The 18,539-nt window shown below is 52.5% G+C and overlaps 1 protein-coding gene across 1 annotated transcript; it reads right to left on the bottom strand.

The window, feature by feature from the left end:
* Window positions 1-5,348: 5,348 nt before the first annotated feature.
* Window positions 5,349-18,283, bottom strand: LOC128972229 (mitotic-spindle organizing protein 2B-like). Its single transcript, XM_054388100.1, has 3 exons — window positions 18,141-18,283; window positions 17,917-18,059; window positions 5,349-5,530 (listed from the first exon to the last, which is right to left on the bottom strand). Exons 1-3 carry the CDS (start codon window positions 18,281-18,283, stop codon window positions 5,370-5,372), a joined length of 447 nt encoding a protein of 148 aa, XP_054244075.1. The 3' UTR covers window positions 5,349-5,369.
* Between the last annotated feature and the right edge of the window lie 256 nt (window positions 18,284-18,539).

Here is an 18,539-nt window from a genome sequence, read left to right as displayed (position 1 = left end):
TTACAAATGGGCTTTTGGAATAGCAACTGTAGAAATTGATGGAGAAAAATTGAAGTTGTCCATTAGACCTGAGCTTTCAGATGAATCTGCAGTTGTGGGACAACATGAGATAGAGGATGTAAAGCTGCCGGTTGCTTCTCAAACTGTGCATCACAGACAATACAGAACCAACCGTGACTCTTTGGTGCCCATTCAAAACTTGATTCATCAGTTGGAGAGTCAGAAGGTCATCAGCAAAACTCATTCACCTTTCAACAGTCCAATCTGGCCTGTGCGAAAGCAGAATGGAGAGTGGCGTCTGACAGTTGATTTCCGTGCCTTGAATGAAGTAACTCCACCCATGAGTGCAGCTGTGCCAGACATGATGGAACTCCAATATGAGCTGGAATCCAAGCAGGCCAAATGGTATGCTACCATAGACATTGCTAATGCTTTCTTCTCTATTCCCATAGCAGAGGAATGCAGGCCTCAGTTTGCTTTCACCTGGAGAGGCATTCAGTACACATTCAGTCGTTTGCCCCAGGGGTGGATTCACAGTTCAACCATCTGCCATGCAGTGATCCATGATGCTTTGGAGAAAGGTGGAGCTCCAGAACACATTCAGTTCATCGATGACATCATTGTCTGGGGTGAGACTGCTGAAGAAGTCTTCGAGAAAGGTAACAAAATCCTTGACATTCTCTTGCAAGCTGGTTTCGCTATCAAGCGAGACAAGGTGAAAGGACCTGCCAGGGAAATCCAGTTTCTGGGAGTGCGGTGGCAAGATGGTCGCCGTCACATCCCAATGGATGTGATAAACAGAGTCTCCACCATGGCAAATCCCATCAATAAGAAAGAAACTCTGCATTTCTTAGGCATAGTGGGATTTTGGAGACTGCACATTCCTGGATACAGTCAGATTGTGAAACCTCTATATGATGTGACTCGAAAGAGAAACAGTTTCCAATGGGGTCCTGAGCAACAAGCAGCCTTTGACCAGATCAAGCAAGAGGTAGTCCAAGCGATGGGTCTGGGACCTGTCCGAACTGGTCCAGACATTAAGAACATTCTGTACACGGCCGCGAGTGACAATGGTCCAACCTGGTGCTTATGGCAAAGAGCTCCAGGGGAGACACGAGGACATCCTCTTGGTTTCTGGGGTCGTGGCTACAGAGGCTGAGAGGCAAACTACACTCCAACAGAGAAAGAGATTTTAGCTGCTTATGAAGGAGTGAAAGCTGCTTCTGAAGTGATTGGAACTGAGTCACAACTTCTTCTAGCTCCTAGATTGCCAGTTCTGAATTGGATGTTCAAGGGCAAAGGTTCTTCACCACATCATGCAACAGATGCTACCTGATATAAGTGGATGGCTCTGATAACACAGAGAGCTCAAATGGGAAATCTCGAAAGGCCTGGTTTGGTGGAGGTGATCACAAACTGGCCAGAAGGCACAAGCTGTGCAAAACCTCCAGAGGAGAGAGTAACTCGTGCTGAGGAAGCTCCTCCTTACAGTGATCTGTCTGATGATGAAAAGAGATACGCTTTGTTCACAGACGGTTCCTGTCGTCTGGTTGGGAACAAGCGGAGATGGAAGTCTGCAGTGTGGAGTCCAACGCGCAGAGTTGCAGAAGCGAGAGATGGAGAAGGAGAATCCAGTCAATTTGCAGAGGTAAAAGCTGTCCAGCTAGCTCTTAACGTAGCTGAACGTGAGAGATGGCCAAAGCTTTATCTCTACACTGACTCGTGGATGGTAGCCAATGCCTTGTGGGGTTGGCTGAAAAACTGGAAGAAGAATGGCTGGCAGAGGAAAGGAAAGCCTATCTGGGCTGCAGATCTGTGGCAAGACATTGCTGCTCGCATTGAGAGAATCCCAGTGAAAGTGAGACACATCGATGCTCACATTCCTAAGAGCAAGGCTACTGAGGAACAACAACACAACCATCAGGCAGATCTAGCTGCAAGAGTTTCCCAGGTGGACACAAACTCTGATCCTGATCCTGATCTTGACTGGAAACACCGAGGTGAGCTGTTTTTAGCTCGGTGGGCCCATGACTCGTCAGGACATCAAGGCAGAGATGCAACCTACCGATGGGCTCGTGACAGATCCATTGACATTTCCATGGATGCTATCACACAAGTCATCCATGACTGTGACATTTGTGCTGCTATTAAGCAGGCAAAGAGGATCAAGCCCTTGTGGTACGGTGACCGATGGTCCAAGTACAAGTATGGTGAAGCCTGGCAGATTGACTACATCACTCTACCTCATTCTCAATCTGGTAAGCAGTATGTGCTGACTATGGTAGAGGCGAGCACTGGATGGCTGGAAACTTATCCAGTTCCTCATGCAACTGCACGTAACACCATTCTTGGCCTGGAGAGACAAATCCTGTGGAGACACGGAACTCCAGAGAGGATTGAGTCATACAATGGAACTCATTTCAAGAACAATCTTGTAAAAAACTGGGCCAAAGAGCACGGCATTGAGTGGATATTCCACATTCCCTACTATGCACCAGCTGCAGGGAAGATCGAACGCTACAACGGTTTCCTGAAAACCACTCTCAAAGCCATGGGGGGTGGATCTTTGAAAAACTGGGAGAAACATTTAGCACAAGCAACCTGGTTAGTGAATAGTAGAGGTTCAGTGAATCGAGCTGGACCTGCCCAATCAGATTTGTTGAGAAAGGAGGAAGGAGATAGAGTTCCTGTTATCAGAGAAAAGAATCTGTTAGGCAAAACTGTTTGGGTATTTTCTCCTTCAGGAGAGGTCAAACCTGTCCGAGGGGTGGTTTCTGCTGAAGGTCCTGGTCACACCTATTGGGTAATGCAAGAAAATGGTGAAATTCAGTGCATTCCACAAAGAAATCTAACTTTGGCTGAGAGAGGTTAAATTCAGAGTGTTGCACAGATACAGCATCGCGCCCAAGAGGAAAGTCCATGAGATCTACGGTGCACAAACCCTGAGAGCCCTGAGTCACCTGAGAGTCCCTGTTCCTTTCTTTGCTCCATCTACGAGGAAACAAGCTCTTTGCTGTTTTTCCTGTGATTTGACTCTTTTGAATCATCTACATCTGAGATAGCTGGAATGGACTATGGTCTTTATTCACCTATTGTTGTAGATATTATTTTAGATTAGATAAATGATAGTAGCAGCCAATGGAATTGTTTAGAAGGGGTGGACTGTGATGGTTTGAAACTGTCTTTTTAATTTTTCCTTGCAAAGTTCAGAACAGAGAAAGTGAAAGAATGTAAATAAGTCACTATTGGGTGTAAGAAAGCAAAATAACGATTGTTCTAAACACTTCCATTGGATAGATAGAAATGTTTAAGAACTATTACCCAAAACAAAGTAGGCACTCTGCACATTCTGTGTTCGGCAGTGGGGGCAGTTGCTGGGCTGTCTGGCTGCTGTTTCTTCTTCTCCTCTGGCTGAAGATAACACGTACTGACCTTGGCAGCTAAGTTAACAACTTTCTGATTAACTAACTCTGCATCTCTGTCCAGGGGAGTCTGGAGGGAAGCTCCTGGGAGAGAGAGAGGCCCCTTTGGGAGGGTCCCCTTGGGGGGAAGCAAAGGGAGATCGGTTGTGCTTTTTCTGTTGATTGTATATATTTGTGAATGTCGTGAATTTTGTACATTTGTATATGTTCATTGCATTTCATTGTAGATTTTATACTCTGCTTGTAAATACAGCTTTTCATTTGCTTCCAGACTGAGCTAGCCTGGTTATTGTTGGTGGGGGGGGAATTTCAGCTCACACCGACACACCTGTCATTCTGTCATTCTGAGGGAAGCCCATGCTGACATAGCCCACCACTGGGAGGGGCCTATCACTGGCTGGAGAACCTGCCCTACAGGGACAGACTGGGAGAGCTGGGGCTGTTCAGCATGGACAGGGGAAGGCTCCAGGGATACCTTAGAGCTACATTTCAGTATCTGAAAGGGACCTGAAGGAAGGCTGGGAAAGGACTGTTCAGAAGGACCTATGGTCACAGGACGAGGGGCAGTGGTTTGAAACTGGAGCAAGGCAGAGTTAGGTTGGACATGAGGAGGGAGTTCTGCACAGTGAGGGAGGGGAGACACTGGAACAGGCTGCCCAGGGCTTTGGTAGAGGCCCCATCCCTGCAGGCATTCAAGATCAGCTTTGCTGTGTCCCTGGGCAGCCTGATCCAGCTGGAGGTGTCCCTGCTGCCTGCAGGGTATTGGACAAGGTGACCTTTAAGAGTCCCTTCTATGAACCAATCTATGATTCTCTGACACTCTTCTCTCCCTCACCTGTCAGGGTCTCATTAGGCCAAGCATCCTGTAACATTTGGGAAATGAAGAACGCCCTTAGCAGCATTGGAAGGACTCACTGGTGTGGGACTTGCTATGTGATAGGTCAGACTGGCTTTCAGCTGGAAGCATGCAGGGGAGGCACAGGGCAACCACCAGCTGGGGTACAAGGACACACCCCACCAGACAGGTAGGTTTCCAGGGCAAACTACCATCACTGCAAGGCTCAGTGACAGCAGCAGATAGAATGATGGAATGATGTGTTAGAAGGGACTTCTACAACTCACCCAGCCCAACCCCTGCACTCAGAAGGGACATCCTCCCCTAGAGCAGGTTGCTCACAGCCCTCTCCAGCCTCACCTTGAATACCTCCAGGGATGAAGCCTCAACCACCACCCTGGGCAACCTGTTGCAGTGTTCCAGCAGCCTCCTGGTGCAGAACTTGTTCCTCACATCCAATCTCTATCTGCTCTGCTCTCATTTCAAACCATTGCCCCTGGTCCTGTCCCTGTGCAGCCTTCCTGTAACCCCTTCAGGTACTGGAAGTCAGCTCTAAGGTCTCCCTGAAGCCTTCTCTTCTCCAGGCTGAACACCCTCAGCTCCCTCAGCCTGTCCTCATAGCAGAGGTTCTCCAGCCCTCTGATCATCTCGGTGGCCTTCTCTGGAGCCTCTCTATCAGGTCCACGTCTCTCATGTGTTGAGGGCTCCACATCTGGACACAGTGCTCCAGGTGAAGTCTCACTAGGCAACCAACCTCAGCAGTAACCACCTTGTAATCCAGGCAGCCAGCCTCTGCTGCTGTAAGTGGCATAACCATTGCCAGAGAGAGTTTAGAATAGGCAGCCCAGAAGCATTGGTGTTTAAGATGAGCCATGACTTCTCTGGAGCAACCTGAGCACTATTCCAGGGTTCCTGTCTCTTTCCTTGTCCCAGGTACCTGCAGCTGACCCCAGCCCTGCCTGCTGCCAAAGGTAGCTTTGCAAATAAGAAGTAAGAGCCCAGCTCTGTGCGGTACAAATCGTGTTTGTCAGGCTGCAGCACACCACAGAGGCAGTCAGCAGGCACAGCTCATGCACACTGTCACACCAAAGCACAGTGTCCCAAGGCCTCAGCTAGCTGCTGCTGCCTCCCCCACTGCTCTTCCCAGGAGCTGCTGCTTTCTGCATCCGGCTGGAACTGGGCTGCCGAGGCATCCTCTGGGCAGATCCTTCCCGGCCGCTCCTCTCTGCCAGAGCCTGGCTCCCACTGGCTCCAGAATTGCTTTTGTTTCTCCCTGAAGAAACAAAACACACACATTAGTTGTTAAAGTTCCAGCCCTGCAGGGCACCCACACAGCATCTAAGCTGCAACCATGCAAAAGGCAGAGCTGTGTTAGGTATCCCCAGACATGCCCAGCCCAGGAAGCAGATTTGTAAATTCAGCTCAACAGGTATCAGGGGCCACAAAACCAGGACCAAGTTGCAGAAGCAATAATGTTCATCAGATTGACTCTCCGAGGTCACCAGCCACTTTGCTCTTGAAAGGCTTGTGTTTGGCACAGGAACACAGCACTGCATGCAGCACTTCAGGAACATGAAGAGCACCTCACACTCTGAGGCTGGGATGAGTGTCCACCACCTTCTGAAGTCTGGAGCCACCATGGCCAGATCAGAAACCCTCCATGGCACCCTGTGACTCAATGGGCAGGCTTCAATTGCTATCATTTTGGTGTCTCCAGGAGCTCAGGCTCCTACGCAGGACCTACTCACAGCTTTTTTTTTGCTGTGTTCAGAAGAGCTCTCCTGCTGCAGTCACAACACAGCATCTCCAAATGCAATGTGACAGCAGAGGAGCGATGGGCAGAAAGGCAGAAGCTGGGGAAAGCAAGGGGCAGGCAGGATCCCAAATCTCTGCTGGATTCAGCCAGAGGAGAGGGACAGGCTGAGGTGTGCTGCAGACAAATGACAGCAGAGGTGTGGGAGACTGAACATTTCCTGGCACTGGAAAAAACTACTTCAGATGAGAAGCATCACAGAATGGCTTGGGTTGGAAGGGACCTCAGAGCTCATCTCCTCCAACCCCTGCCATGGGCAGGGACACCTCTCAACTAGTTTTGGCTGCCCAAGGCCTCATCCAGCCTGGCCTTGAACACCTCCAGGGATAGTAAAACCCAAAAAACCACGAGGCAAAAGGGTCACAGCTTTTAGCCAAGACAGCAAGCTCCAAGAAGCATGACAAAAGAATGAGTAACAGGAAGGAGTTCAAGCAGGCTGCAGTGAGCTGCAGCTGCTGCAGTGACATTTCAACAGCTGTCAGCAGAGCAACATCCAAACACCAGCAGCTCCTCCCCACGCACAGGCTGGAAGCCTTTCTCCTGGGTCAGCTGTGCCATGGGCAGCACACACCTGAGACAGGTCTGCTTTACTTACCAAACCATCCCATCCCTGCCAGCAGCTGTCTGACAGCAGCACTCAGCTCCATACCACAAGTCAGCCCCTTGCAGCACCAAACAGACAACCTGTAAGCTTCCAATCTATGGCATGTGGCCTCTTCGTTGCTGTAAAACTGTACAGACTGGAGTGGCAAAAGAAGTAAGTTCACTTATCCCAGCCCACTCAGGCACTCTTGAAGTCTGTTACTGTGGACACAGCACTGGCCTGCTGGCAGCAACCACCCCAGGGGCAGAAGTGACCACCCCAGGGCAGCCAACCAGCCTTGCACTATCCCTCTGTTGCTGAAGCACTTCAAGCAGTGCTACCAATTCAAGTCCATGGAAACAAACTGTAGCAAGGCTGCACCTGATCTCACAGAACTGGAGAGCAAGGGGCAGGGACAAGAAGCAGCAGAGTTTGCCATGACTCTGCCAACCCAGGACAGAGTCATTGAATCAGCTGGGTTGGAAGGGACCATCAAGATCATCCATTTCCAGCCCTCTGCAGGGGCACCGCCCCTAGAGCAGGCTGCTCAGCAGCTCAGGGAGTGCCCTCCCCTTTCCCACATCCATCTACCTGGTAGGAGTGCAGGTCCTCAACCTGTGTATGACACACAAATGGCTGGACCATTAAGCTCCACTGGGAGGCTGGGCCCTAGATCTTCTGACCTAGCTGAAAACAACTTGTGGAGAATGAATTCTTTGGTGGAAGAGAAGCTGTGCTGGCACAAAGGAGGTGGCCTCCATCCTCTGACCTCAAACCCACAGTACAACAAGAGAGAAAAAAACAGCTACATTTTTGGAAACATCCAAGAGGCACTCAGGCAGGCTGCAGAGCTGGACACAAGCCAACCTCATGAAGTTCAACAAGGCCAAGTGCAAGGTCCTGCACCTGGGTCAGGGCAGCCCCAAGCACAAACCCAGGCTGGGTGAAGAGTGGCTGAGAGAAGCCTGGAGAAGGCCTTGGGGGTGTCAGTTGGTGACAAACTGCCCAGGAGCCAGCGATGGTCCCTGGCAGCCCAGAGCCAGCTGTGTGCTGAGCTGCAGCCAGAGCAGGGAGAGCAGCAGCACAGGGAGGGGATTCTGCCCCTCTGCTCTGCTCTGCTCAGACCCCACCTGCAGCACTGCCTCCAGCTCTGGGGCCCTCAGCACAGGAAGGACCTGGAGCTGCTGAAGAGGGTCCAGAGGAGGTCATGGAGATGACCAGAGGCTGGAGAACCTCCCCTGTGGGGACAGGCTGGGAGAGTTGGGGCTGTTCAGCCTGGAGAAGGCTCCAAGGAGACCTCAGAGCAGCCTTCCAGTACCTGAAGGGTTCCAGGAGAGCTGGGGAGGGACTTTGGACAAGGGCTGGGAGTGCCAGGATGAGGGACAACGGCTTTGAGCTGGGAGAGGGGAGACTGGAGAGGAAGAAGAACTTCTTGAGAGTGAGGGTGGGGAGAGACTGGCACAGGTTGCCCAGGGAGGCTGTGGCTGCCTCCTGCCTGGAGGTGTTGAAGGCCAGGCTGGATGAGGCCTTGAGCAGCCTGGGCTGGTGGGAGGTGTCCCTGCCCATGGCAGGGGCTTGGAGCTGGATGATCTATGAAGTCCCTTCCAACCCAACCCATTCTAGGAATCTGTGATTCTATTTAGTGTTTAGAAACAGAGGACAAGTTCAAAGAAGACCTTTTTCAAACACACTTTCCAAAGGGGTTAAGGAAGCCCTTGAGCATGCACTGAGCAGATGGTCATGACTGCAGCCTGCTTTCTCCTGCAAACACTGAGCTGGAGAGGAGTTGAAAAAAGAAGGGAACACAGAGTAGAGGCCTGTGCTGGGGCACACCCATCCTGGATGGGGCTGAGAAGAACCCAGCCCCAGGTGGACAAAAGAAATTTAATCTGGGGAGGGCTTGGCCCCTCCCCTGCTGGGAGAAGGTGGTCCCCTGACTCAGAGGTGGTCTATTCCACTTCCCCTTCCTGTCCAGCAAACCTATAAAAAGGGGGGACATCTTGCTGCTCTTCCCTTTTTTCCTGCCTCATCTGCTCGAGAGTACTTCCTGCTGCTGTTGCTGTCACTGTCTCCTGCACCGGACCACGTGGCTGGGGCCCTTTCTCTCTCTCAACTGAATCCACCAACATCCAGGGGAACACAAGGCCATCCAGGCTTGGTTTTACATATTTTTTCCCACTTACCCTCATCCCTCACCTCTGTGAACCCCCCTGTTACTGCTATATATATATATATATATGTAAAAAAAAATATCTTTTTCCTTTCCCTTTTGTGAAAAAAGAAAAAAATTTACTCCTCCTACTTCCAAACCGACTTCAGAATATTTCTTTCACAATTTTTTTTTCTTTTCCCCTATCTTTTTTTTTTTCCTTTCTTCTCTCTCTCCACCCTGCCGAGGAAAAAGGGAGAGGGGCAGGGGGAGGAATTTATATCTATTATCATTTGAGCTCCTAAACTCAAAGCTCAAACTACCACAAGGCCTACACAGACCCAAAAGTCACCACCACAGTGCTTAAAGTGCTTGAACTCTGTGACCTTAAATGTCTTCTCTAACCAAAACAGTTCTGCTCTGATTCTACACCTTCCTCTGTCTCCTCAGGCAGGTATTCAGCTGAATTACAAAAGCAAGCTGACATTAATCAAATCCCAGATCCTCTCCCAGACCCTGACAAGCCTCCTTAGGTGCTCAAACATCTCAGCTTAACACTTCAGGTCAGAAGCTTCCAAAGATGTCTGTAGGTGGGTTATGGTGCAGAGCAATCCCCTCCCCCAGAGGAGAGGTCTGCATGAGTTTGATCACTCCGACAGCCCTTTTCCAAGGCAACTCTCTTCATCTCATCTCTACAATAGATGAACTCAACCTTACTCTAGCACCTCTATTACCTGGGGAGGCTGCCAACTTACCACCCAGGTTGATGCACCCTGGGCTGCATCCAAAGCAGTGTGGCCAGAGAAGAAGAGAGGGGATCCTGCCCCTCTGCTCTGCTCTAGGGAGACCTCACCTGCAGTGCTGTGTCCAGATATGGGACCCCCAACACATGAGAGACAGGGACCTGATAGAGAGGGTCCAGAGGAGGCCACAAAGATGATCAGAGGGCTGGAGAACCTCTGCTATGAGGACAGGCTGAGGGAGCTGGGGTGTTCAGCCTGGAGAAGAGAAGGATCCAAGCAGACTTTAGAACAGCCTGCCAGTACCTGAGGGGGCTCCAAGCAGGCTGCAGAGGGACTGTTCCCAAAGGCCTGCAGGGACAGGCCCAGGGGCAATGGTTTGAAATGAGAGCAGAGCAGAGCAGATTGGATGCGAGGAACAAGTTCTGCACCAGGAGGCTGCTGGAACTCTGCAACAAGTTGCCCAGGGAGGTGGTTGAGGCTTCATCCCTGGAGATACTCAAGGTGAGGCTGGACAGGGCTGTGAGCAACCTGCTCTAGGGGAGGATGTCCCTGCTGAGTGCAGGGGTTGGGCTGGGTGAGCCGTGGAGACCCCTTCCAACCTGTCGTAAATACGCTAATCAAAAATGTCTTTAAAAGTTTTATTGGGAATAAAAAAGCAAGCAAAGCAGCATGCTGGGCTGAGAAAAAGGGACAAAAATACAGCAACAGCAATAGCTTTTTTTCCTTCTTATATAGCTATTTCATTTACATAAACAGGCTTATGTTAAACAGAAGGCAGGGATATGATGATGAGTCCTCAGAATGTTCTGAGGTGCTCGGGAGAAGAACAGAATCAGAAAGTAAGACAATCTTTCTCACAGAACGCTGAAAAACCTCCCACATTCTTATCTGAGATCCGCACATTCCAAGGCAGAGCCAGGCAAGGCCGCCTTTATCTTTGGTCTGTCTGGTAAGAAGTCAATTCTAGCCTTTTGAAAACAGCTCATTGCAATCTTTTAAAAGAAGTTCACTGAACTTAACTCTTCACTTGACACAAATCACATATTCTTTTATGAATATTGAAATAATATTCAGAACACAACCCAAATCATTCTATGCACCATTCTGAAGGTAGCTTGCCTGAAGCTCTATCCAGATGGATGCTCCAGTACTCAAACACAGCCACTTGGGGCCAATGTCACAAATCCACTGAGCAGCTGACACAGCCCCACACTGAGCACCACAGGAAAATGAAGAACAAAATCATTGCTGCCAGGCTGCCTGTGGCTTTAGCTGGGACAAAGCTGAGACAACTGTCAGGGAGCACCCCCTGTCCCATCCCCCCATTGCGTTGTCCAAAAATGTTGTCAAACTTTCTCTAGCTGATCCAAAAACCCTTCCTGCATGGTGACAGGCTGAGCACCCTGAGGTGTAGTCTCATTGCTACTGATAAACTCTTGGCTAATCTTCGTTGAGACCTGGACTACTTCAGCCACTTCTGTGTTTTCTGACACAGGACAAACATGGGGGAGAGAGCAGAGCTGCAGGAATGGCGAGAAGCAGCTTGGCAATCTCTGGTAGATGTAGTGGAGGCATCTCCCATCTCCCAGTGCTTGGTCCTGCAAGGAAGCTGCACCATCCTCCTCTTAAATAGAAGCAGCATCTTGGTAGGGCCAACAACAGGTACAGCTCTAGTTCCCCTTCCCTGCAGAAGCTCCTAAAGGGAAAGGAGGTAAACCAAGACAAAAGCTCCTGAAGGACAAAGCCAGCCCAGAAGACAACCCCAGCTGCTCTGTTAACACTTACCCAGCTCCTGAAGGGTGGACATAGAGCTGCCTTCAGTACCTGAAGGGATCCTGCAGGAAGGCTGCAGAGGGACTTTTCCTGTCTGGAGACAGGCCAAGGTGGAATGGTTTGAGGCTGAAGCAGAGCAGGGTTAGATTGGAGCTGAGGAAGAAGTTCTGCAGTAGGAACATGGTGAGACTCTGGCACAAGCTGCCCAGGGAGACTGTGGCTGCCTCCTGCCTGAGGCCAGGCTGGATGAGGCCTTGAGCAGCCTGGACTAGTTGAGAGGTGCCCCTGCCCAAGGCAGGGGGTTGCAGTAGATGATCTATGAGGTCACTTCCAATGTAAGCCATTCTGTCATTCCATGACGTGACTGTGTGAGCAGCCCCATCCCCATGGGCAGTCCTGAAACGTTTTAAACAGGGGAGCCGGTCTGGAGAGAAGGCTCAGAAGGGACCTGATCAGTGTTTATCAATATTATTCCTTCTCTGCCAGAAGGAAGAAATGCAAACAGAGCAAGCGTGCTACTTTAAGCAGCACAGTGCCTACAGTGCACTTACAGAATAGGTATGAGGCTCTGCAGGAGGAACAGGTCATAGGTAAGGATGAGGACGCAAGAAGGTCAGAAGCTGCACCAGTGACAGGTTGCCACAGTCCAGCCACCATAACTAATCCTGTAAAGAAACCTCGCAGGGTCATCGTTATAGGAGACTCCCTACTGAAGGGAGCAGAGGGCCCAATATGCAGACCAAACCCACTTCATAGAGAGGTCTGCTGCCTCCCTGGTGCCCAGGTAAGGGACTTTGTAGGTAAAGTTCCCAACCTTGTGAGTCCTTCAGACTACTACCCACTTCTGGTCTTTCAGGTGGGTAGTGACGATGTATCAATTAAATATTGCTCACGATCAATTAAAAGAGACTTCAGAACCTTAGGGCAACTGCTAAAGGGATCAGGAGCTCAAGTTGTGTTCTCTTCTATCCCTCTAACATCAATGATGGACAAGGGAATATATAGGAAGAGCCAAGAGGTCAATTCAAGGCTCTGGGGCTGGTGTCATCGACAGGGCTTTGGGTTCTACAATCACAGCTCCCTTTACAAGGCACCAGAGCTGCAAACAACAAATGGGATGCACTTGTCACTTGTTCATGATCACCTGAAGAACCTGAACGTGTTCAAGTCCATAGGACCTGATGGGATACGCCCATGGGTACTGAGAGAACTGGCAGAGGAGGTTGCTAAACCCCTCTCTATTATATTCCAAAAGTCCTGTCCCCACTGACTGGAAAAGGGGAAACATTACTCCCATTTTCAAAAAGGGAAAAAGGAAGAACCAGGGAATTACAGGCCAGTCAGTCTCACCTCTGTGCCTGGTAAGATCATGGAGCAGATCCTCCTGGAGGCACTACTGAGACAGAAGAATAGTGAAGAGGTGATTTGGTACAGTCAGCATGGGTTTACCAAGGGCAAATCCTGCCTGACAAACCTGGTGGCCTTCTATGACAAGGTCACAACATTAATAGATGAGGGGAGAGCAACTGATGGCATTGACCTGGACCTGAGCAAAGCCTTCCACACTGTCCCACACCACATCCTGGTTTCCAAACTGGTGACACATGGGTTTGATGGGTAGACCACGAGATGGATAAAGAATTGGCTTGATGGTCGCACCCAAAGAGTGGCTGTCAATGACTCCATGTCCCAGTGGAGGCCAGTGACAAGTGGAGTCCCTCAGGGCTCAGTCCTGGGACCAGGCTTGTTTAACATCTTTGTTGGTGACATGGACAGTGGCATTGAGTGCACCCTCAGCAGGTTTGCTGATGACACCAAGCTGTGTGGTGCAGCAGACAGCTGGAGGGAAGGGATCCATCCAGAGGGACCTGGACAGGCTGGAGAGGTGGGCACAAGCCAACCTCAGGAGGTTCAACAAGACCAAGAGCAAGGTCCTGCAGCTGGCTCGAGGCAATCCCAAGCACAAATCCAGGCTGGGCAGTGATTGGCTGGAGAGCAGACCTGAGGAGAGGGACTTGGAGGTGCTGGTGGACGAGAAGCTCAACATGAGCTGTCAATGTACACTTGCAGCCCAAGAAAGCCAACCAGATCCTGGGCTGCATCAAGAGAAATGTGGCCAGCAGGTCAAGGGAGGTGATTCTCCCCCTCTACTCAGCTCTGGTGAGACCCCACCTGGAGTACTGCGTCCAGTTCTGGAGTCCCTATTACAAGAAGGATATGGACATACTGGAAGGTGTCCAGAGAAGGGCCACCAGGATGATCAGAGGGCTGGAGCTGCTCTCCTATGAGGAGAGACTGAAAGAGTTAGGGCTGTTCAGTCTGGAGAAGAGAAGGCTCCAAGGTGACCTTATTGTGGCCTTTCAATATCTGAAGGGGGCCCACAAGAAAGCTGGGGAGGGACTTTCTAGGATATCAGGTAGTGATAGGACTAGGGGGAATGGAATAAAGCTGGAAGTGGGGGGATTCAGGCTGGGCGTGAGGAAGAAGTTCTTCACCATGAGAGTGGTGAGAGCCTGGAATGGGTTGTCCAGGGAGGTGGTTGGGGCCCCATCCCTGGAGGTGTTTAAGGCCAGGCTGGATGAGGCTCTGGCCAGCCTGATCTAGTGTGAGGTGTCCCTGCCCATGGCAGGGGGGTTGGAACTGGATGAGCCTTGAGGTCCCTTCCAACCCTGACTGATTCTATGAATATTAGAGGAGGAAGGTGCCAGGCTCTGTGTGGTGGTGCCCAGGGACAGGACAAGGGGCAATGGGTACAGGCTGGAAGCCAGGAGGTTCCACCTCAGCATGAGAAACTTCTTTGGTGTGAGGGTGCTGGAGGCCTGGAGCAGGCTGCCCAAAGAGATTGTGGAGTCTCCTTCTCTGGAGACTTTCCTGTCTCCTTTCCTGGCTGTATTCCTGTGTGCCCTGCCCTGGTGACCCTGTTCTGGCAGGGAGGTTGGACTGGATGATCTCCATTCTGTGATTTGTACACATCCAGAAACGAGAATGTTTCTGGCAACGAGCACTAACGTTGTTCCAAGCCATGGCTGAACTCAAATTCTGCCCAAAGAGTTTTCTGAGAATTAGCTTTTCAGTGGTGGCTTTAGCCATAGATGGTGATTAACCACAGTGAGGGGTTCAACCACTCACATCAGGGGATGCCACGTGACAGGAAAGTCACTTGGCCTGTTGAGTTCACACAGTATCACAGAGTCACAAGGGCTGGAAGGGACCTCCAGAGATCATCCAGCCTAGCCCCCTGCCAGAGCAGGGTCACCCAGGAACACATCCAGGTGGGGCTGGAAGCTCTCCAGAGAAGGAGACTCCACAACCTCTCTGGGAAGCCTGCTCCAGGCCTCAGAACCCTCACAGGGACAAAGTTTTCCCTTCTGTTCCCCTGGCACCTCCTCTGTTTGCCCCCAGTGCCCCTTGGCCTTCCTTGGACATCCCTGAGCAGAGCCTGGCTCCAGCCCTGCACATCTTCATCCCCAGCAATGAGGGCAGCCCTCAGGCTCCTCTGCTCAAAGCCCCAAGCCCCGGCTCCCTCAGCCTGGAGATGCTCAGCAGCTCTGTGGCTCAGGGCTGGACTTTCTCAAGCAGTTCCTGAAGCTTCTTCTTGAACTGAGGGGCCCAGAACTGGACACGATATTCCAGATGTGGCCTGATCAGGGCAGGGCAGAGCAGAGCAGGAGCAGAACCTCTCTGGACCTGCTAACCACAGCCCTTCTAATCCACCTCAGGATGCCTTTGGCCTTATTGGCCACCAAGGGTACATTGCAGTTTCTGCTCTTATGTAACAAAAGCTTCCAGAAACCAAGTAGCACAGACATCTTTGGGAAAATCAAACCCTCTGGCTCAGTTACCTGTCTCACTAAGCTGCATCTGACCCAGTGACCTCTGTCCCATCAACCAGCCCTGCAGACCCTTTTTAGCTTAGTGAAGCAAAGCAGCCCCAGGAACAGGTCAGGCTGAGGCTGCATTCACCACAAGCAGCACCAGGCTAACACCGTCTGCCTCTGAACCTCACTACGCTACACTACTGCTTGCCAAGACTTGTCCCAGTGCACCTGAGGACATCAACATCCATGTCAAAGGCAAATGATGGAGAGGGAAGCCTGGCTGGACACAAGAGGACTGCACTCTGACTTGGGCACCACCTTGGACCAGGAGACACTCTGCTGAAGATGCACAGTGAGCATCCTTGTTTGACACAGACACAACTCCATCAAGCTGTGAGGACAGATGGTAACTCCTGCAAACTAAAGTGCCTGCAGCACCTCAAAGTGGTAGGAAGCAACAGTTGAGGGCATATTGACTCTGCGTTAGGGCTTCTGGCTTTTCCTACAGAGCAACATAATGCTGATGAACAAACCAGTTCCCATCCAGCCAGTTCAAACCTGAGCCAACCTACTACTAGCAAAAAAGTAGCTGGTGGCAGCAGCCCAGTGTTAGACAAAAGAGCTTCTTTTTCCAGGAAGCCCAACACAAGCAGCATACAGGAGAACAAAAGCTCCTTCAAAAGGACAGAAACCTTACCAAAGCTCCTCCACAGTTTAAGTGGCCATTACACCTGAAGCATCAATAGAGAAAGACCAGAGAGCAAAATTTTGTTCAAAATCACTGCTTTTTTGAGATGATTGTTCTCTGTGTGGCACCAGGAGAGTTGCTGCTTAGCTAAAGTACCCAGGTGCTGTCCCTCCCTCATCCTGCTCAGGAAAAGCAGTCAGCCAGATGTCCTCTTTTCCCCCTGTGCATATTCAGAGTCACTTCTCAATCACATGTTAGGCTGTTTCTTTACACCACCAACTTGTCTGCAGGAAATTCTGGATACAAGAATCTCTTGAGGAGGGGGCAACCTGCTCATGGTGAAGTTCACAGAGCCCTGGACACTTCACCCACACACTGCAGCTCCCGTTCCAGATGTAGCAAGCTTCCTAAGAGCCCCTGTATGGCCACCCTCAGCTGTTTGGTGAGGTGACTCTCACCCTTCACTTACCATGTGGGAATCCACAGAAGCAGCAGCAGGCTCTGCTGGAGCAAAGGTGCCTCAGACTGGGGCCTAACCCCCCTTACCCTGCTTACAGGTGGGCCAAGCAACCTCACTTTTCAGCTTTCCTGTCTACAGGACTTAGCAGCAGACTCAGAAGCACAGCCATGAGAATTAACAGCCCGTACCACCAAGGCAGCCTCAGGAGTGAGAGCAGACTCAGAAAGGGAAAACTTACTTACTCCCCCACCCAGCTCCACTCACCTGCACCCACCAAGTGTTTCCTGCTGGCCACACTGCCCATGTTCCCAGCAGAGTCTTTGCCAACAGCTCCTTTCTAAAGCTTTGCCTCAAAATTCATCGTGGGTCAACAGAGACCCACCAGCTAAAATAGTTTGCATCTTGAAACAGAGAAAGGAAGGGAGAAGACAACACAATGATACAGCTCTGTGTGGCTTGACCCATTCCTGGGCTCCTGCTGGGTGCACCTAGAGCTCCTGTGGCACACAGCAAGCTGAGCTCTCAGCTGAAAGCTTTGCTCTGGACAACCACACGCAGCAATCACAAAACCTGGCAGGCTTGGCCACTGACCCTTCCTCCTGCACAAGGGGAATGAGAGCCTTCTCACAGGGAATCCCAGCTTAGACACAAGCTTCTCCCAGTCACCCCTTCTAAACCTGTCATAACACACAGAGGGCTGTGAGCTATCAGCTTAGACTCACTTCAGGAAGTTCAGGGAGTAAATAAAAGTTTTATTAGAAGTGGTTAGGAATAAAATCATAGATGTATGGCACAGCTTCAGTGGTACATTTGTAACTGGCCATCGACATCAGAGCAGTAGCGGAGGATAATTACATTCAAAAGCAGTTGCTGTTGCAGCTTACAGCCTCCCATCTCACTTTCCCACCTAAATGCCACCCGCTGGCAAAGCAGCACAGCGGGGACGGAGCAGAGGAAGCGTGGCAGCTCCTCGCCTTTTCGGGGGAATTCCTCATGTACTCGGAACTTTACCTTTCTTTGAGTCAGACCAAGCGAAGCAGCACGGTGTGACACTGCACCCAGAGTTAAGCGGTAGAGGCTCGGAGGGCAGAGCCAGGAGGCTGCAGAACCCAGCGCGGGTGCCTGCCGCAGCTTCTCCCCCAGCACCGCACCGCTCCCCACAGCTGCCCCTGCGTTGCCCGAAATGAACAGGACGGCAAAGCGCAGGGTGCAGGCAGCGGCCCGAGACGGAGGGGACGGGGCTGGCGCTGCCTCCCTTCGGGCTCCCGCGCAAGGCCCCGCCGGGCCCAGCCAGGCCCGGCCCCGCGGCTCACACCGAGCGGGCCCCTCGGGGTCCTGCCGAACCCACCCTCGGGCCCAGCCGCGCGGTCCGCGGCCCCCTCCCCGCGGCGGGGCGGGCGGCGCGGCTGGCGGGCGGTGCGGGGAGGCCGCGGGGCAGCAGGGAGGCGGCTGGGGCACCTCGGAACAGCGGCGAGCGGGCTCCGAGCCGCGACGGCTGCAGGGCGGAGACAGGGGAGAGCGGGGCGAGGGCCCGGCCGTCCTCGGGGGGCTCTGCGCGGAGGAGACACGGAGGTTAGAGCGCGTCACTGCCGCAGACCCCTCGCCCGCCGCCCCCCCTTGCCCGCTGCCTACCTCGGGTGTCGGCGGGCAGCGGCGCCGGCGCGACGGGTCCGGCCTCGGGTGCAGGCGGCAGCCGCTGCCCAGCGCACATAGACTTGAGCACCTGGAAAACGGCGAGCGGCGCCACGTTCATGCGCAGCAGGTCCAGCACCACCCTGCGGGGACATCCGTCAGCGGCGGAACCGGCGGCATCGGGAGCACCTGCGACGGTACCTGGGACCGTCCCCGCCGCTCACCGGAACACCTCCGGGTCCAACCCGCTGCCCGCCGCCTGCGCCAGCTCGAACAGCTCCGCCTCCTCCGAGCTCAGCAGCTGCTTTCGCCGCAGCCGCGCCTCCACCATCACCGCCGCCATCCCCCCCGCCGCCGCCTCCGACATGGCCGCGCCACGCCCCGCCCCGCGGTGCCTCACCGCCAGGGTTTCCCCCGGCTCTGCAGGGCCGGGCCCGGCCAGGCCCCGCCAGGCTCCGCTCCTCCCGCCCGCGCCCGGCAGGTGGCAGCCGCGGTCCAGCCGCAGCCGGCCTGGCGCCGGCGGGGCTCGACAGGGACCTCGATCTCCTCCACTGCCGACGGGCAGGCCGCCGGTGCGCGGCCCGGGAAGCCGCGTTCGTGCAGATTTTGGGCTGTCTTCTCCA

Source organism: Indicator indicator, chromosome 16 (assembly GCF_027791375.1).
Source record: "Indicator indicator isolate 239-I01 chromosome 16, UM_Iind_1.1, whole genome shotgun sequence".
Classification (NCBI taxonomy): domain Eukaryota; kingdom Metazoa; phylum Chordata; class Aves; order Piciformes; family Indicatoridae; genus Indicator; species Indicator indicator.
This window is presented reverse-complemented; position numbering and strand designations above follow the sequence as displayed.